The sequence below is a fragment of the Colletes gigas genome, unplaced genomic scaffold, assembly GCF_013123115.1.
Source record: "Colletes gigas isolate AHSC1104 unplaced genomic scaffold, ASM1312311v1 Colletes_gigas_Sc00011, whole genome shotgun sequence".
In the NCBI taxonomy this organism is placed as follows: Eukaryota; Metazoa; Arthropoda; class Insecta; order Hymenoptera; family Colletidae; genus Colletes; species Colletes gigas.
In genome coordinates this window covers 7048121-7067718 of record NW_025106640.1, presented here as the reverse complement: position 1 = coordinate 7067718, position 19598 = coordinate 7048121, and the positions used below count along the sequence as shown (strand labels likewise).

The window sequence follows — 19598 nt, the reverse complement described above, 5'->3', positions numbered from 1 at the left end:
TGTTATACGATTAAACTGTATCCTCAAATAAATTTTGTATCTCATAAACATATTACTCTCCTCTTTGCTTTAATTTCGAACGAAATCGATGGACGAATATTCTTTAAATTTTGGTGCGAAATGTGCAGTCATTGAAATTTTAATATGCGACTATTTACAGTCAAAAAGTGCCTTCAAATAATATGTCCAATGTTTATGATTTACTGAAAAAATGTTTATTTTGATGATACTGATACATATGACATTCACTCATACAGAACATCTATACTGTACACAGTACGATATAGTTTTCCTACAGGCAGTAAATAGACGCAAATCATTACCCATTTGCACAAACAATCATTCTAATTCACACGCACGCTGCAATTCTATAACGCGAGTTACACAATTTGTGTTCATTTCGATTATATATATGTAATAAAATATATAAAACAATTAAGTAAAATAAATTAACGCGTGGAGTCTTATCTGGAAATTAGAGAAGTTATTCCTAAGAGTATGTTTCTTTCCCCTTAAGTTTATACTTCCTGTTTTTTCTTTACTCTTACGGAGAAGATCGAAATGACCGTTACACGTTATGTGACAAAATACATTACAGAGCAATACACAGAGTGATCATCACCGCCATGTAAATTAATGAATAACGAACGTTCGTCGATCAGTCTTTTTTTTTATACTCGACATTATCAACGACGCGGTTAATCTCTGCAGCATTTGCATGAGAGACTGTGAAATTCAGTCTAAATTAGGACGAATAATACATGCAATGATCAATTATAGTTAAAGTTCGTCCTTCAGATCTTCGTCTTCGCCGCCGGTCGGCGGAACACCGCCACCTGCGCCCTGATACAATTTGGCAATAATAGGCTGAACAATATCGGTAAGCTCTTTCTTTTGCTTCTTGTATTCTTCTGGATCGGCGTCTAGATTATCCTCGAGCCATTTAATTTTCTCTTCGATGGCTTCCTCCATTTTGGTCTTGTCGGAATCACTGACCTTCGAGCCCAGTTTCTCTTTGTCGTCCAATTGATTCTTCAGTGAATAAGCATACGACTCGAGTTCGTTACGCGCTTCCACGCGTTCCTTTAGCTTCTTGTCGTCGTCCGCGAATTTTTCAGCGTCCTTGATCATCCTTTCAATATCGTCGGGAGAGAGTCTGTTCTGATCATTGGTAATGACGATCTTCTCGCGATTGCCAGTGCCTTTGTCTTCGGCGGACACCTGAAGAATACCGTTAGCATCAATTTCGAACGTGACCTCGATCTGCGGGATTCCTCGGGGTGCTGGTGGAATGCCAGTAAGATCGAATTTGCCAAGAAGATGGTTATCTTTTGTCATTGGACGTTCACCCTCGTATACTTGAATAGTAACCGTATGTTGGTTATCTGACGCGGTGGAGAAGATTTGCGATTTTTTGGTTGGAATTACGGTATTTCTGTAAGCAATAAGACAATATTAGCACATACGAATAACTTCGATCAGGTGAAAATAAATTTGTAAAAAGTATATTCTTACCTGGGAATGAGTTTGGTCATCACACCTCCAACAGTTTCAATACCCATTGTAAGTGGATTTACATCCAGAAGCACAATAGCGTCCGTATCTTGTTCTCCAGAAAGTACACCAGCCTGAACGGCAGCGCCATATGCAACAGCTTCATCGGGATTAATACCTCGAGACGGTTCTTTGCCACCGAAGAATTCCTTAACTAATTGTTGAACTTTGGGGATTCTGGTAGATCCTCCGACAAGTACAATTTCATCGACATCCTTCTTATTCATGTCGGAATCCTCTAAAACTTTTTGTACTGGTTTCAAGGTACTACGGAAGAGATCCATGTTCAATTCTTCAAATTTCGCGCGCGTTAAAGTTTCAGAGAAGTCTTCGCCTTCAAAGAACGATTCGATTTCAATCCTCACCTATGGAAAAAAGACAATATATAAATATCAGTTAATAGCAGATTCTTTCGGAGCGAAGTAATATTCCAAAATGTTATTACATACTTGGTGACTGACACTAAGTGCCCTCTTCGCTTTTTCAACTTCGCGACGCAACTTTTGTAATGCCCTACTGTCTTTGCGTATATCCTTGCCCTTCTTCTTTTTGTACAGTTTGATGAAGTGGTCCATTACACGTTGATCGAAGTCTTCACCACCCAAGTGAGTGTTGCCGTTTGTCGCCACAACTTCGAATACTCCGTTATCAATGGTAAGTAAGCTTACATCGAAAGTACCACCGCCCAAATCGAATACCAAAACGTTCTTTTCTCCATCCTTTTTGTCCAAACCATAAGCAATTGCTGCGGCCGTAGGTTCATTAATGATTCTCATGACAACAAGTCCAGAAATAGTGCCTGCATCTTTGGTAGCCTAAATAAAAATAATTGATTTAATACATATTCTCAAAATGAAATCCGATCTATTTGGTACAAGCATACATTTTATACTTACTTGTCTTTGCGCATCGTTGAAGTAGGCTGGTACAGTAACAACAGCGTGAGTTACTTTTTTGCCTAAATATGCCTCGGCAGTTTCCTTCATTTTACCAAGAACCATGGCAGATATTTCTTCGGGTGTAAATATTTTCTCTTCGTTATTGACTAACACTCTTATATGCGGCTTGCTATTCTTTTCAATTACTTTAAACGGGAAGAACTTAATGTCATTTTGTACAGTGGTGTCTGTCCATTCTCTACCAATTAATCGTTTGGCATCAAAGACAGTGTTTTCCGGATTTGTAGTCAACTGATTCTTTGCAGCATCTCCAATTAAACGTTCGCCATCTGCGGTAAATGCAACATACGAAGGAGTAATTCTGTTTCCTTGATCGTTAGCTATAATTTCTGCTCTTCCATTTTTGTAAACTCCAACACTAAAATAATAAGTTATCGTAAAAATATTTATTCATCAGATATAGATGCATACATCTTTGACAAAAATTACTTTAAATCTTACCAAGAATATGTTGTGCCCAAATCAATTCCAATGACAGTGCCAATATCCTGTTTCTGCTTTTCTTCTTTTGCAGAAGCAAAGGCTATCAAGCCCAGTAATAGTAGAGCTTTAGCTCCCTTCATTTTTCTTTGTATAAAAGCAACTCTAAAACATACATAATAATCTGTTTAACATTTGTAATAATTAAAATTTGATGAAACGCGTTTAATTTGTCACGAATATCACAAACAAAATGAATGTCTGGTCTATGGACGATTCAAAAAATTGTATGACAATTTTTAACAATACAGTGCGGTTGTATCGATAAAAGGAAACATAACTAACGAGGACTATAAATTTAATGTAAGTATATCGTCTATCCGTAGATCGTTTAATTTCGGCGAAACATACACATGCTAGTGCATCTGGCAACATATGAAATCGTACGAATTTCGAGTACTATCATAAAACTATGCAACAGACAGAACAATTGCGTCCAGCACATATTGTGAAAATAAAAAAACAGTTAATTAAATTCCGATTGAATGTACTTAAAACGAATTACACTTTTGTAGCGAGACGTGGCAAATAACGAGGAAACATCGACGCTCGATAAAATTTTAAGTACAATCTTTCATAATCCGTTGATATTAATATAACGGGATATATTTTTGTTGCGTCCGATACTTACTAGATGAAAACTTATACGTGCACTCCTATTTTACTAAGTAAAAAGTGTAATCACTTCGAAACTTCAACGAACAACAGGAACAACCAGGAATGACTGACTACAGACCGATCTCAGTGCCGGGATATTAACGAGAAGATTTCGTCGTGGCCTACGTTGATTGGTCTTCGAAAGTCCGTACCAATGGAAAGGCGAACTCTGATTGGTCCCTCCACATACAGTTGGCTGCTATTGATACGCCCACGTCACAACGGTATCATACTTCTGGAAATTTCGAGTACATTTGTTATTGGAGGAATTCGTGTTAAGAGAAGAGCCACGTAACACGTGAAAATATTTTTGGCCACTTGTTGTTATCGAATGTAAAAAACAAAAGAAACATAAAATATATACACGCCCACAAAAAATGCTATCAAATAAAATTCATGATCGAATTATTAATTTTTATTTAATTTCTATACAAAATGTCCATATACAGATACGTGTATAATCACGATTATCAACGTCGTTACATATAATGTTAATTATGTAAAAGTAATTATCGGTTGTTTGATGACAAAATTATTGAATTCGATTCGGTTGAAAAGTTTTCTTTTTTATTTCTATAAGTATCCATTAAAATCCCGATATTTACAGTTTCAACATAACGTAATAATAACGGGATATGTCTTCAATTTCGACTAACGAAACAAACTTCGTTTCAATTTTGTATAGAATATTAAATAAACTAAATTCACAAATATAGTTGGCCTTTATTTAAAATATCAAATAACATTGTTATAACCATATACATGCCAAGTATATAAATATTTTCAGTATTTACTCTTGAGTTGCAACATATCTAAAATTAATGGTGTAAAATATGTTATGATACAATCAGCTCCTGCTCTTCTCATAGATAAGAGAACTTCGTTTAACACATTCTCTAAATTGATTGCACCGTTTTTAGCACCGTGGTAAAGCATAGCATATTCTCCCGAAACTTGATACACAAACATCGGGTATTCTGGATGTGCATCTTTCGTGTGCCTAACAACATCTAAATAAGCTAGACCTGGTTTTACTATAAGCATATCGGCTCCTTCAGAAACATCTCTAGCCTTTATGTAATAAACGTAATTTTGTAAGAAACATGATAATACAAAAAGTAAAAGATATAATAATACTAACAGCAGCTCTGGCAGCCAATCCATTACTTCCTGGTGGCAATTGATAACATTTTCTATCTCCAAACTTTGGTGCTGACTGTGAAGCGTCTCTAAAAGGACCATAGAATCCCGATGCAAATTTCACAGCATATGATAAAACTGCAACTTTGTTTGCTAACCCGGCTGTTGCTAATTTTTGTTTTATTGCACCTATTCTTCCATCCATCATATCGGACGGGGCTACAACTTGTGCTCCTTAATGAACATTAAATCAAAAATACTTTAATTACTGTCTGTAAGAATGTTTAGAAAAAAAGAGCAATCTTACCAGCTTTTGCATATGCAAGAGCAACTTCTGCAATTCGTGTAATACTAGCTTTGTTATTTATGCTTCCGTCGTCATTTAAAATTCCACAATGTCCATGAACCGTGTATGGACACAAACAAACATCGCACGCTATTAGTAAATTTGGGAACCACTGTCTTATCAAAGGTACAGCTTGAATAATTGGATTCTCTGCACTATCTGCATTACTTCCGATGTGATCCTGTTGGAAACATACAACTTTTAAACAATCTTTTACAAAACATTTTTTACGTACAGTTTACCTTTTTCAAGTGTTTTGATACTCCAAATAATAATATCGATTGCAGTCCCTTTGTAACCAATGGTTGTAACATGTTGTGTAATTGATTAATCCCATACCGATGAACACCTGGCATACTAACAATTGGATCCTTAGCATCTTGTTCGTCTCTGAAAAATTACACTATGTCATCTTAACGCTAGCAAACACGTTTAAATAAATATCATGCAATCAGATCTAAGCAATCGGTGTAATATAAATAATCTGTTATCTTTACATAATGTTATCTACATATTCTTTTAAATTCTTATGTAACACAGAAAGTACAACTATGAAGGATCAAATTATTCTAGTAATTTCCTTGACTTATTATTACATTTAGCTAAGACAGCGAGCAAACCCCATTAAACACTAATAAATATAAATGCGTGTATGTATGGACAAATATATATATACGCATACATACATATATATGTACATAATAGAGCGGTAGGTTATGAATTGTACTTACAATATGAAAATCGGATACATAAGATTATTAACAGTAATTTCTACATTTGGCGATTGCCACTGCCGTAAAGTAGGATGAAAAATGCCGCTATGAAGAGTATGTTTAGCCGTAACTTCTGCCATTTTTCGAAATAAATTAAATTTCTCTTTATATTTCTATCACGGCTGTTTACCGCACGATTACGTTGTATACCCCTTTCACTATATAAACTTACTCTATACGTTAAAACGTATACAACACAATTTCTTGCCTTCAAAATAACAATTAATCTTGCAATATTGCAACAAGTTTCTCTACATGAAAAACACGCAAGAAACGTAAATTTCGTCCTATTGTATGACTTATTAAATCGTTTCTATTTCCTAATAAATACAAGCTGTTAATATAGAGAACTTCTTTATTATTAATATGTAATCACATTTGTATTTTTTTCGAAAATATGACTCATGCAGCCAGTCGTTAAATAATTAATAATCAGCATGATAAGCTAAAACAGCCTGTTAACGATTTCTACGCTATTAAATAATTTTAGGAAATAGCGGTAAAAAATCTTCTGCGTTCTAAATCTTATCTTCTTGGGTTCATATAAATCGATCAGATTATTGATTTACGTTCATAGAAATTACAAACGCGACGTTATTATATATAGCAAAAATTATTTTATAATTTCGCGCCATTATACAAAATTATTATTGCAGAAAGTAACGGGCGCGTAAAAATTGAAAAGTTTTGTTTTTTAACAACAAAATATTCTATATTTTTAATTTTGTAACAGTTTATAAGAATACACGTTGAAGGACATACAATTGCATTGTTTATTACAATACGCTGTTCGTTTGAATTTCGCTCTTTGTTATAGTGTTGCTATATGACGTGCGCTCGACAGTGAATAATCGGGTCTCAATTAATTCCCGTTGCGGCGCCATGTGCATGGCACCACTATATTCAAATTTTACACAATTATACTATTGTTTGTAAACAGAGAAGGTATTATTAGTAGAATCGAGTGCATTGACTCACGTGTCAGTATTTTTGTTTATTATTCGTAATTAGAAAACAAACAGGTATACGTAGTAAATATTACAGAAGATGGATTGTAATCGACGCCGACAAGAAAATGAACTTAAAGCGATTTCCAACATCTATGATGCAAATGAATTTTCTTACATTAAGGAAGATGCAGTGCAGTGTTACTATAATATCTTTCCTAATGTTAGCGATGGTACACTGACATTTAAAAATGCTCCTCAGGAAGACAACAAATTAAAATCTTCTTCTAACAATTTTATTAATTATCTACCGCCTGTTAGAGTGTACCTGAATTTTTGTAACAATTATCCTACCAAAAATCCACCAAATTTTTATATTATCGCTTCATGGCTTTCTCCTTGGCAAATATCATTTATTTGTCAAAAGTTAGACGAGATATGGTCGAACAATGAAGGGCAAGAAATATTATTTTTGTGGTTTGAATTTTTAAAACATGATCTTCTTAATTTCCTTCGCATCAAAGATACATTAGATGTTTCATTTTTATGTACGGTATATAACAATTTGTCAGATTATTTTCGGTTAAATTTAACATTTACGTACGATGCCAGAGCTGTACACAGTACATTATTTTCTAATCCAATACAATATTTAATAGATTATAATAAAGAAAAATGTATAATTGAATTTGAAAAAAATTATCACACGTGTATTATCTGTTTTGAAGAATACAAGGGGAAAAATTGTACAAAGCTTCAAAACTGTAGCCATGTTTATTGTAAAAATTGTATCCAAAAATATGTTGCCGTCACAATTAATGGGAATATTATAACTGATATAAAATGCCCCGCTCTATGTTGTACTTTTTCCATAACAATGGATGAAATCAAAGATCTGTGTCCAAATTTGTTTTCAAAGTACGAAAGCTCATTGTTGCAAATAACATTACGTAGTATGAACGATATAATATTTTGTCCTCAAATTTCATGCCAATGTCCTCTTATTACATACAATGATACATTAGCCATTTGTAGTAACTGTGATCATGCTTTTTGCCGTTACTGTTACAAGGTATGCATTTTATGTTACGGCAAATTTAGATTTACTATTTTTGAGAAATGTTCTAGGTATATCATGGAATTGAACCATGTGCTATGACATCCGACTACACGAAGAAACTAATCGAAGATTATAAAAATGCCAATAAATATCAGAAACAATTACTAATAAAGAAACATGGAATACAATCCATACAAAGAGTTGTAGAAAATTACTTAACAAAGGAATATTTACAGGTACAAGGATAATTTTAGATGCCAAAATCAGATGTAGATTGTAAATGACAAAATTGCATTTAACAATTATACAATGCAACGATATTATTTTCAGAAAAATGTTAAACCTTGTCCAAATTGTCAAACTATGATTGTAAAAATTGACGGATGTAATAAAATGACATGTATTCACTGCAAAGCTCACTTTTGTTGGCTGTGCGGAACACATATTACTACGCTAGATGCGTATCAACACTTTTGGAGGGGAGAAAATTCATGCTACAGGCGCCTATTTGAAACAAGCATAGCAGACGATTCCCAACAATAAAGTAAAAATTTTTCAGTATTTTAAAACGAAAAATTAATTTCTTTCTTTATATTACAATTTGTTTATTCCAATTATATACAATATTCGTATATAAAATAAAACGATTTATATATCAACAAGATTTGTTTGTTAAAATTTATCTCAAGCATCTGTTGGCACATGAACTTCAATGGTAGCTTCCGTCACTAATTGCTCTGCGACAATAGAAACTGTTAATCCTGGCCTTTGATGATTAACTAAGTTATCTATAAATTACCACGAACACTATGAAACATCCGAAAAGCTTACTAAAAGATATTTTAAATCTCACCTGCGCATTCTTTGTCACATTCTAATAATCTTTGTCTTTTATGAAATTGTGCCATATGAAGTTCTATAAGTTTAGGACCAAATATCCAGTACCCAAGGCATCCTCCCAATACGACAGCAATATTAATATATACGTTGTATGTCATAACAGCCAACATTAACACATAGCCAAGAACTGTATGTATAAACCAATGAAGCACTTGAAAACTCCAAGTGGACCAACGTATACTAACAAAATAATAGGTAAATCAAGTTACGATAGCAATATTATCTTCTCAATTTGTAAAAATAATAGAGCATTATGTACCAATGTAAAGAAGATTGTTTTCCAACAGACCTCGATGATATTTTTGATAACAAGGAAGAGTTCTCTGATGTTTTAGTTGTTTGATTTTGTATAAGGACAATAGTTCTCTGTTGTATTTTAGTTTGTAAGATTTTCATACCCTCGTATAATATTGCAAGTGCAGTCAAACCCAAACAAGTGGAAACAAGGCTTAAAGTCGTAACAACATTATATCCCGATAAAAGGAAACTACCTAAATTGTTTCCAAACCAAAAGAACATATGCATCTGAAAGCTGATACAATATATTATACTGTAACGATTATAAAAACAAGTACTCGAGGTTACACGTACGATAATCAATGTAAGTCTTCTGCAACATTCAATGAAGTTTAAGCTACTTGCTCAAACTGATAAGAAATGTTATGAATAATTGTTCCCCACATTCTGCACTACACCTAGCTTTACCCAGTTATTCGCTAATGACCCAACTGTACATTTACAGTTCATTGACGGGAGATTTAGATTACATTTCCGAGTTCATAAACGTCTGCGGTTCTAAATTAGTTAATTTACTATTATGTTTTCTCATTTTGCCATACGATTATTCTTTACTCGTACAAATTGAGTCGGATAAAAGCCGACATAATGGTTTCAAAATAAAACGTACGAGATCTCGTTAAATTTTAACGCGACACCAGATGTTCGCGCAAGTACGATAACCGCACTCCAATCGGACATAAGATGTACATTTTCATGCATAGAAAAAAAGTTATCAATCGTGATTATGTTTCGAGCTAGCCTGGCGTTGTTTGAAGTTGCTAGGAAGCAAAATCACGTGACGTTAGGGTAATATGCACATCAGTTTTAAATACTTGCGAACACAAAATAAGTTTCCATCCGAACGTGAATAAAAGTAAATCGGGAACTGTCCCGACGTGTTTCGAGCGAAGTGCGACAACAAAATATAGAAAATTTACGATCAAAGCGGTGCATAAAAAAACGCATCAATCGGTTATTGGTCGATAAAACGGATAAACGTACGCGGTACAAAGCCTTGAATAATTTGGTCAAAGGGCACGTCACGTCGATGTCTGTTCGACGTTTCGCGAAATTGAATTAGCATCGAGCAAAAGATATCCTGTCCGATTAAAAACGATTAAATAAAAGTAGAGGAGCGTATTCGCAAAAAAGAGCCGGAAGGTGGCGGATAGAGTGAAGCACCGACAGCGCTACCTACATCGTTGGGACGAGCAAGCGTGGCTAATCAAAGCACCAAAAGGTAAGCCGTAAGGGCTGTTTATTTTTGGGTTTTCGTTCGTCCTGCGAGGCTTTTTCTCGAGTAATGTGCTTCCTGGCCGTGTCGGACTGTACATCGTGCTTGAAAATCAGTTGACGAAGCAGCAATGACCACGGAAACGTAGGTGAATTCGCCGGACAGGCCGTAACGTCGAGCATCTTGCCTAGTAAAGTGAAAACTCCATTTGCTCTTCCCCTCGCCTCCGTACCCCCCCCGTGCCCTCTCTCTCATTCGCGCCTTTCTAACCAATTGCCAGGCGTGCACCGAGCCGACGTGTATATACGTGTGCATAATACACCTAGCTATTCGAGAATTTTTTCGCGCACGCATCTTCACGCATTTACACGCGCGCCCTGCGCCCTTTTAACGCGGTGACCGTCTCTAACAAAGGGAATCTTTCTACCGTTGTTTATTCGTCCGCAGGAAAATGAGCAGTTCCGAGGAGGTATCCTGGATTTCGTGGTTTTGCAACCTCAGGGGCAATGAGTTTTTTTGCGAGGTAAGTACGTCCGTTACATCGCGGTATCTCGTGTTATCAATCCTCGTACAATTTCATGCTTACGAAGCCCATCCAGCCTTTCGAGGTTAACAAATTTTCTATTGTTGATCCTCTCGAAACTGTTGTGCGTAATCGCGTCACCGAGTTCGGTATAATGTTTCGTTTCTTTTCGAAATACAGTGCAGTATCACTATCGTCTAAAATGGTATGATTTCGAAACCAAATTTTACAAGTGTCCCGAGCTATTTACGGAGGTTAATGTAACGTTTTTCCAGGTCGATGAAGATTATATCCAAGATAAGTTTAATCTAACGGGACTGAACGAACAAGTACCACATTATAGACAAGCATTAGATATGATTCTTGATCTAGAACCTGGTAATTAATTATTAGTATGTACTCAATAAACTCCAAAATTGCTTTTAAGAACCTTATTGCACTGTAGATGATGAATTGGATGGTCATCCGAATCAGTCAGAATTAGTTGAACAAGCAGCGGAGTTACTTTACGGGTTAATTCATGCTCGTTATATTCTCACCAATCGTGGCATTGCTCAAATGATCGAAAAGTATCAAGCTGGTGATTTTGGTTATTGTCCACGTGTTTATTGCGAATCCCAGCCCATGTTGCCATTAGGTCTTAGCGATGTTCCCGGGGAAGCAATGGTTAAAAGTTATTGCCCTAAATGTATGGATGTTTACACACCAAAAAGTTCACGGCATCATCATACCGACGGAGCATATTTTGGAACAGGATTTCCACACATGCTTTTTATGGTTCATCCAGAGTATCGACCAAAACGTGCAGCAAATCAATTTGTACCTAGGTAAGGAATATTTCAAACGATTTGTGAAATTCTTATGAAAATATTCTATCCGAATGTTATTATAAGGAACGATGTTGTTACAGGTTATACGGCTTTAAAATTCATCCTCTAGCGTATCAGATTCAACAACAGTCTGCGTCAACGTTTAAAGCACCATTGCGAGCTCTTAATTACAATAATGGGAAACGTTAAGAGCCTTGCAACATAGTCTAGAACATTTTTTTTCATTAAACATAATACAATTCCTAATTTCGTCCCTAAGGATTAAATGAAATATTATTTTTTATATCGCTCTTTACACATCTTAGCAAGGCGCTGAAACACTAATCGTTTCGTTTCCCATCGATCATTTACGAGATTAAGTGCGACACTCTATACTTTTCGGACTTTTCCACGGTATTTATAGTATGCCGAAAAGATTAAAGAGTGATATATCAAATTTTTAATGCTCGTTAAGCGCCGTGCTCGTCTTTATTTCAATTTTAGTAACAATTTTTTCTTTCGTGTTGAAAATCATAAGTGTACCGTTAACTCATTTCTTGTCCATTAAAGCAAAAGATGAAATGCATACTTAGGATAATTACTAGTGTGTAAGGGAGCAGACGAGAATCGTGAATAGAAAATATCTGTTTAGACGAGTTTTGCATCTCCAGGATTGCTGCCTAGTAGTTCCTATATGCAAGGAAGATCACAGTTGAAGATTTGATCGCGTTATAGAGGAACGGGTAGCATTTGATCCTGGTTGACTTTTCAAACAGAAGAACCGACATATAAATTGATAATTTGTTAAATATAATTTAATTTAACTATGAAATATGAACGTAAACTATAAAAGAAGCAATTTATTTATACATAATTTATCGTAATAAAGCTCAGATAAATGAGATACGGAGTAAGTTTAAAGACTGCATATTATTCTGTAAAATCTTGTTTTCTATCGCAGTTATTGGAAGACTTAAGTGCAACTTTTAGCAACCAGAGAAGGAAATTCCATACATTTTTTGAATATGATATGTATCTAACATAGGCAGTGTATATTTTAATATAGAAAAAAATAGAAATCATTAATACAATTGTTTTTGTATTGCAATTATTATAAATGTTCAAAATTGTTGTTTGTATTAAATCAAATAAGTTATGTATCATTAAATTTATTACTTTTTTTTTATCAAGTATTGTATTTAAAATTTAAATTAAGATATAAATTATTTAAAGCTAATGTTCACAAAAAAAAAAAAAAATTGAACGACAATAGTCTCTATTGTTTTGTATGTACATTAAATTCTGAAAAAGTTTCGAGGAAGTACATTGTTGCGTTAGAATTTTTAATGATTTCATAAATGTATGAAACTACCGAAGAATCCAAAATATTAAAAACGTTTAATTTTTACAGTGCCTGTAAAATAAAGCTTTACTGTATATTCTAAGTGTATACAATTTTCGAACAAAATTTATGTTAATAAATACGTTGTATTTTGCGTTAAAAACAATTACTCTTTATTCATTTATTATATCGACCTCCCCTTAACAAGAAGAAAGATATGGTAAAGCCACAAGACTAACAAGATCTCATTGATCTGTGCATCTCTATTCAGGAATGCACATATTGTGCATTAAATGCACAGTGGCCAAAACACAGAGGCTTTTGATAACCGATTAAAAACTTGTTCGCAAATATAATTCATATTAATGAATAATAAAGTATATGTGGGAACTGTGTGGCCAGATTTTGAATACTCGAGTGCATCAGCGGTGACACCAGTAACAACGAACTACCTTAGCGTCTAACGGAGACATGATCTACCGTAAGAGTCATGTGTCGACCTATTATAGCTCGAAACGTAAAAATGCCTGGGCAGTCGAGATTCGAAATTGTACGCCATTGATGCGAGGACGGGTTTCAGCTGTTCAAGATCAAAAAGGAAAGTCGAGTAACATGGCTCTTACGGTGTTACAGTAGATCATGTCTCCGTTAGACGCTAAGGAAGTTCGTCGTTACTAGTGTCGCCGTTGATGCACTCAATTATGTCAATTCTGGCTACACTGTGCGGGAACATGTCAATTTTTTTTATACGTGGTTATCCTTACCAAATCTCTCTTCGGACTGTTACGCTATCGCGTGAATTTAGGCATAGTACATACAGCGCCGCGACGGGAACTAATGGAAACTCGATCGCGACTCCATTAAAATTCGGAGCGAGATTCAAACGGAGGGTCGAGAGAGAAAAGAAGGCATTCCTTAGGAATATTTCGTTTATTTTCTAAAGGTCGTGTCGAATCGGAGTTTCCGTCGTCTCATCAATTTTAAAGGTTGCTTTAGCCCGCTAGCTAACTTCGTTTCTCTCTGGACCCCCACGCTTTTCTTTACCACATGTGTCTGCTAGCTTCCACCTTCACGCGATTAGGGGGTGGATCGCCTTTTGAAGATTCTGACTAATTGGATCAAGACAACCCGGAGGGACGATCTAAATTTTCCTAGACAAGGGACGAACGCCAAGGACCACGGGAAGATTTTCGCGGAAGATCAGATCAATTCTCGAAAGAGTAAAGCGTCCAAATTATCGAAAAGTCTGTAAATTTATGTCGACTCCTAACAACTAACAAATAAAATCGTTGAAGTTACACCGAAAATTTTCCGAGTTTTATTTCGCGCGCCTCCACGGGCACCAACCCACCTCCTCATCCCCCTAGACCACCGATCGGGACGCAATAAATACATACATAACTCTATCTCAATTTCCGTAACCGAAGGTTATGCAAGCCTTTGTAAGTCTGTCAGTTACGTTCGTTTGACTCGTATTTATCCTGAGTGGAATCCGGCGAATTTATGTTTTAACCGAACAAATTATTTATATGAAGGTTATCGTCAAATAATCAAATATGAAAACGGCGCCCGATCCAAAAGACGTCCAGGTATTGCTTGTTACTTTTTAGAAATGCAACTACGACACTTACTCCCCTGTTTATAACCCCTGTCAGTTATTTTTGCGTCCAGCGTTCGCGAGACGCGTCGTTTTCTAATTTCAACCGTTGAGCATACTCGAAAGCGTAATACAACGAACGTTTCAACAAGTTTCTTTATTTTTTTCAGGAATTTCAATTTAAACAATCTCACACGTCCCAAATTTTAAATGCTTTTGAATCCATACCAATTGCATGCAGCTTATTGGTCGCAGATAAGAAAAGGGGTTTATTATACATAGGTCAAGACAATAAAATAAACATTTTAAAGCCAGGAGAGGATAGCGATCCGGAATGGAGCATAGAAGTACAAATACCGGTAGCCATATCTAAGTTGACCCTTAGTTGTGATTGTTCCTATTTAGCAGTGGCACCGCACAGGCCGTCGATTTTAATTTACAATGCACAGGCGCTCGTTAGAAGTGTACGTTACGAAAATAATTTTTCCTCGAATTGTTTAAAATTTTTCTCATTCTGTATAATGTTGTAATTGTATTCTTTTGCAGAATTTACAATTATTACACGAAATTAGAATTTCCTCGTCTAGCGCAGAGGTCTTTGTGAATGATCTACAATGGAACCCAACAATCCCAGGAATGTTGTGCACCGTGGCCAGCGATTACACCATTGGAAGTTTCCAAATAAAAGAGGAAAAAGAAAAGACAATAGAGTTGAAAGCTTTAGAGAAATTAAATAACTTAGACGTATTATGCGCCGTATGGAGTCCTAAAGGGAAACAAGTAGTCGTGGGTTGCAAGAATGGAAATATCGTACAACTGAAACCCGACTTGAAAGTAGCTAGAACAATTCCCGGTCCAAGCCCGTATATCGGCGAAGTTATTTCTATTTTATGGATCAGCAATTATCAATTCTGCGCCGCTTACTTAGGCAGCGAGCAGAGGATAAACGTTCTTATAATCGACGCGCCTAAAGGCGAAACAAATGCCATTTTTACGTGTTACGAAGATATCACATACGGAATGTCGGACACGGTAGGAGAAGCAATGATTCCACGTTATTATTTTGATCACGTGCCGGAATGGGGTTTGATTATCGCTGCTAGTAGTAACAGCAGCGAAATAGCTGTATTGGGATCTACGGATAAAGGAGCTACTTGGAACCAGTGGCAATTGATCGACAGTGGCAGAGCCGAATTGCCATTGATCTGTACCAAGGAAAGCTACCCAGTAGGATTGGCTATAGACAAAACTCCCGTTCGAAAGTTACCATGGGGTGCAGATTCTATTTTACCTAATCCAGTACCCATACTGCATATTCTCGCGACATCCGGGCAACTATGCAGTTTTCATATGGTGAATCTAGCACCGAATTGTCCTGTTATTAATACTCCATCCACTGAAATTGTTACACCTCCGCCAATGGCACAATCACACGTTCCCTTGGAAACACCTCTTATCATGAACGGTGCAATAACGAGTACTCCGCGACCCAAGCAACCAGAAAACGTTTCCGAACGCCCGAAGCCACCTCCCGTGGGAAACCTTTGCGATAAATTTCTCAAAGGAAGCGGTTTCTTCGTACAGTCTCCGCCCGAAAAACCGAAGCAACAGGAGCAGAAGTTTGAGAGCCCTGGCATGGAAATGAAAATGGAACCGGCTAAAGAAACTCATGTACAGGAACCCGTGAAACAAGATATTAAAATAATACCACCTAAAGAAACGATCCCACAGAAACCTGTGGAACAAAAACCGTCCGTAGAGGACGATAGCAGAGATATTCGTGCATATATAGAAGAACATAATTTGTTCGAGAAGGAATTGCGTAACAGATTGGAGCCGCATACTTGGGAATGCGGCACAGAGGAAGAACGTCATAAACTTATAGACACGTCTATCATAATAGATCAATTTTTACGAGATTTAAGGGATACAACGAATAGTTTGTCCAGCGATATTGCGTACTTGAAAGCGTTGCTATTGCAATCGTTTGCTTGGGTCGAAGAAACCAAGTCGAAAAATTCAGCTTCCATCGATATCGTCAGTAGAAACTGCGGTGATAGTAATAAGATATCCGATCTACAGAAGTTATACTATTATACTCAAACGCAACTCACTCAAGCTAGTAAAATATTAGATTTAGAATGGTCGGATAGTAAATCTCAAGAAATGTCGCAAATGAAAATTCCCCATTTGGAGTTTGTGTATCAGAATCTTATACTGCATAATAGGATCATTCAAGAGGAGAAAAGCAAATTAGAGCACCTTAAAAAACGATGGAAATTAATTATTTGTAACAACAACATTTTTGGATTGAATCGATCGTTGTCGAATTTAAGTATAACGTCGACCAAATCCTCAACTTCTCTTTTAAGAAACGGAGGAATTATAGAAGCACGCTGCAAAGCTATTGCTACCAAAACGTTGAGCTTCACTCAAGGAAAGCAAATTAAATTAAGGGAACATTTGTCTGCATCCGTGCCGCGAGTTATAAAGCCAGTTAATCCTTCGCCTATCCAGCACCGTTTGGAAGCAACTCTGTCGTCTTTAGCTTCTCTCGACACTACACCCGTTGATGTTAAAAACAAGGTAGAACAACCTATTTCAAAGCATACTCTAATTGCTAAACAATCCACCGAAGAACCAAAAGTACAGAGTCATTTAGACTCGTTGAACAGTATTGTAGCGAGAATTGGTGCAAACGAAACGAGCAATGTACCGATGAAGAGCAAAGTACAAACCAAACAACCTGTTTTCCCCATTGTTTTTCCATCTACAACCGGAAGCAAACCCATACAAGTAGAAATAAAACCAAATGCACCGGTAACTACCGCAGTGGCTAAATCAAAACAAGACGCCATCGTATTTAATCAAGTTAATACTTCTAATCATAATGTGTCTAATTTAATGAAATCGTTTCCCAAAGTTGATTCCATCACATTTGGCACTCCGGTACAAAAATCTGAAGAGGCTCAGAAATTGGTACCCAAAGAGTTTGGAGCCAAACTGGGCAAAGAAATCATGCCGGGTGGAGATCCTTTCAAGGTAGAAGCTAATATATTTGCTACCGGTTCGTTGAAAGATGCATTGTCGTCGGACGTAACGTCGGAAAAGGTACAAGAGATTGCTCCAACCGCGTCGCTAAAGTTTGGAGCGACAATAACGCAAACGACAGCGGTGAAAACCGACGCGGCATCTACGTTTAGTTTTGCTACTCCGATCCCTTCGAACGTGTATAGTACTTCGCAGAATGTCGCGCCACAAACTAATGCTCCGTTCAATTTAAAGGCAACATCACCGACGGTGGCGGCTCAAACACAAGAATCGTTACAGTTAACCGGGTTCTTCATGGGACAACAGGCTAATCAAACGTCCAGCGTGCCTACCAGTAGCCCAACCGCTGAAGGAAAATACAACTACAAACCTACATTCGGAATGTCCAATTTTCAGACATCGTTGGGACAAATTTCCATCAGTCTCGCGAGCGCGACACCTCCGAAAGAGACTGTCACAACTACGGCGTCGCTTACCATTGAGAAGACACCCTCGACCGAATCGAAAGTCTCTATTTTTCCAACGAGCACTGTACACGCTCTGCCCGCGACTTCCGCCGCACCTTTATTCGGCAATCAAACGAATGTTTCTATATTTGGAGGAATGCCGAGTTCCACCGGACACCTACCAGTCGCCACTACTAGCACTGCTTTCGGTCCTCGGGCAATGCCTCTGTCAATGCCAATGTTCGGTGGTTTCAAGGCTACTCCCGCAACAACCGTAACGACAACCACGGTCCCGACAAGTTCCAACGCAGTGCCTCTGTTTCAAAATACTTTACCGAAACCTACATTCGGGGAACCCGTGGCAAGTTTGCCCCCGGCAAGCTCCGTTAGCCCCAACAACAGTACTCCGTCTACGCATGCTTTGGGTAACGTGACAACTACCACTTCAGCTACATCAGTTTTTGGCAAACCTGCTCTTGCGATGAACCCACAGTTTCCAAGTACACCGGTAGTATCTTCGACCGCCAATACCTTTGGAAAACCGGTTATCAATCCTCCTTCGATGCCTTTCGGTAATTCCCCGAATACGTCGATATTCGGTAATATGCCGACAACTTCGGCGAACACTTCGATATTTAGTGGTAACAGTACCGGTTCGATCTTTGGCGCGAAGACTCCAGCATCCTCTGCTGGTTCCATCTTCGGAGGAAACACATCTCCGATGAGCACATTTGGTACGCCCCAAAAATCCATTTTTGAAAATAACGCTCCGAAGTCTGACTCGATATTCGGCGCGACGCCGAATGCAGGAGCCACGACATCTTTCTTTGGTGGCGCTGCGAGCAATGCTACACCAGGACCGTCTTCGCCTGGATCTCCATCCGTATTTGGCGGCGTTGCCCAGCCTGCTTTTGGACAAGCGCCTGCGTTCGATTCCAAACCGGTATTTGGATCGGCATCTTCGTTCGGAGCCTCGAAACCACTTTTTGGCGTTGGATTCGGCACGACAGCGTTTGGAGCTGCTGCAGTACCTCCGGGTAAATAATTTATTAGTTATCTCTCTTGCATTTTAAACGGTTAACCTAACATTTAACATCGTTCTGTGAAATAGCGTTTGGAGGTCCATCGACGTTGGGAGGAAGTCCTCCTCCGATGGACAACACGTCGAAAGTGTTTGGAAGCGTAGGGGGTAGTAATACGTTTGAATCTTTGGCCAGCCAACCGGGTGGTCTTAGTTTTAGCAGCCTGGCCCAAAAGAGTCCAGAAGCGGAGAAGCCTCCAGCGTTCACTGGGTGAGCAAACGATGCTTCAAGACTGACGCGTGACAAACTACAAATCAATTAACGAATTCTGTTTTCTTATTACAGCGGAAGCTCTTTCTCCAGTTGGCGGTAGTCTAAAAATATCCAACTTACATTGTAATTAGATCGTCCTTGAATACGAATTATTTTTATATATAAAATGAAAAAGAGAAAAGAAAATGGCATAGTTTCAGTATCCT

General features: G+C 37.3%; 6 protein-coding genes across 15 annotated transcripts; 3 read left to right on the top strand and 3 right to left on the bottom strand.

Annotated features, from left to right (window-relative positions):
• Positions 1 to 192: 192 nt before the first annotated feature.
• On the bottom strand, positions 193 to 3738 carry LOC122398285 (endoplasmic reticulum chaperone BiP). The gene is made up of 6 exons (XM_043398001.1): positions 3625 to 3738; positions 2955 to 3098; positions 2451 to 2871; positions 2004 to 2369; positions 1516 to 1919; positions 193 to 1435 (listed from the first exon to the last, which is right to left on the bottom strand). The coding sequence occupies exons 2-6, from the start codon at positions 3074 to 3076 to the stop codon at positions 781 to 783; spliced, it is 1968 nt and encodes a 655-aa protein (XP_043253936.1). The 5' UTR covers positions 3077 to 3098; positions 3625 to 3738; the 3' UTR covers positions 193 to 780.
• Positions 3739 to 4372: 634 nt separating this feature from the next.
• On the bottom strand, positions 4373 to 6305 carry LOC122398202 (delta-aminolevulinic acid dehydratase). 2 transcript variants are annotated; one of them, XM_043397881.1, is made up of 5 exons: positions 5868 to 6305; positions 5379 to 5526; positions 5098 to 5317; positions 4792 to 5024; positions 4373 to 4721 (listed from the first exon to the last, which is right to left on the bottom strand). In XM_043397881.1, the coding sequence occupies exons 1-5, from the start codon at positions 5987 to 5989 to the stop codon at positions 4434 to 4436; spliced, it is 1011 nt and encodes a 336-aa protein (XP_043253816.1). In that variant the 5' UTR covers positions 5990 to 6305; the 3' UTR covers positions 4373 to 4433. The 2 variants fall into 2 exon arrangements, with proteins under 2 accessions (XP_043253816.1, XP_043253817.1); XM_043397882.1 differs by having other exon boundaries at positions 5379 to 5539; positions 5868 to 6006.
• Positions 6306 to 6878: 573 nt separating this feature from the next.
• LOC122398447 (E3 ubiquitin-protein ligase RNF14-like) lies at positions 6879 to 8459 on the top strand. The gene is made up of 3 exons (XM_043398291.1): positions 6879 to 7928; positions 7985 to 8152; positions 8247 to 8459. The coding sequence occupies exons 1-3, from the start codon at positions 6957 to 6959 to the stop codon at positions 8457 to 8459; spliced, it is 1353 nt and encodes a 450-aa protein (XP_043254226.1). The 5' UTR covers positions 6879 to 6956.
• Positions 8460 to 8582: 123 nt separating this feature from the next.
• On the bottom strand, positions 8583 to 10330 carry LOC122398205 (high affinity copper uptake protein 1-like). 5 transcript variants are annotated; one of them, XM_043397891.1, is made up of 4 exons: positions 10294 to 10330; positions 9076 to 9348; positions 8770 to 8996; positions 8583 to 8704 (listed from the first exon to the last, which is right to left on the bottom strand). In XM_043397891.1, the coding sequence occupies exons 2-4, from the start codon at positions 9339 to 9341 to the stop codon at positions 8601 to 8603; spliced, it is 597 nt and encodes a 198-aa protein (XP_043253826.1). In that variant the 5' UTR covers positions 9342 to 9348; positions 10294 to 10330; the 3' UTR covers positions 8583 to 8600. The 5 variants fall into 5 exon arrangements, with proteins under 5 accessions (XP_043253826.1, XP_043253824.1, XP_043253827.1 ...); XM_043397889.1 differs by lacking the exon at positions 10294 to 10330 and adding an exon at positions 10098 to 10214; XM_043397892.1 differs by lacking the exon at positions 10294 to 10330 and adding an exon at positions 9408 to 10165 and having other exon boundaries at positions 9076 to 9307.
• LOC122398203 (casein kinase II subunit beta) lies at positions 10207 to 12731 on the top strand. Of its 5 annotated transcripts, none has more exons than XM_043397885.1 (5): positions 10207 to 10335; positions 10777 to 10852; positions 11128 to 11230; positions 11280 to 11679; positions 11763 to 12731. In XM_043397885.1, exons 2-5 carry the CDS (start codon positions 10781 to 10783, stop codon positions 11869 to 11871), a joined length of 684 nt encoding a protein of 227 aa, XP_043253820.1. In that variant the 5' UTR covers positions 10207 to 10335; positions 10777 to 10780; the 3' UTR covers positions 11872 to 12731. The 5 variants fall into 5 exon arrangements, with proteins under 5 accessions (XP_043253820.1, XP_043253822.1, XP_043253818.1 ...); XM_043397887.1 differs by having other exon boundaries at positions 10269 to 10335; positions 11298 to 11679; positions 11763 to 12730; XM_043397883.1 differs by having other exon boundaries at positions 10333 to 10473.
• A 1709-nt stretch (positions 12732 to 14440) lies between these two features.
• On the top strand, positions 14441 to 19598 carry LOC122398488 (nuclear pore complex protein Nup214-like). Its single transcript, XM_043398390.1, has 5 exons — positions 14441 to 14592; positions 14771 to 15064; positions 15147 to 19134; positions 19209 to 19389; positions 19465 to 19598. Exons 1-5 carry the CDS (start codon positions 14560 to 14562, stop codon positions 19490 to 19492), a joined length of 4524 nt encoding a protein of 1507 aa, XP_043254325.1. The 5' UTR covers positions 14441 to 14559; the 3' UTR covers positions 19493 to 19598.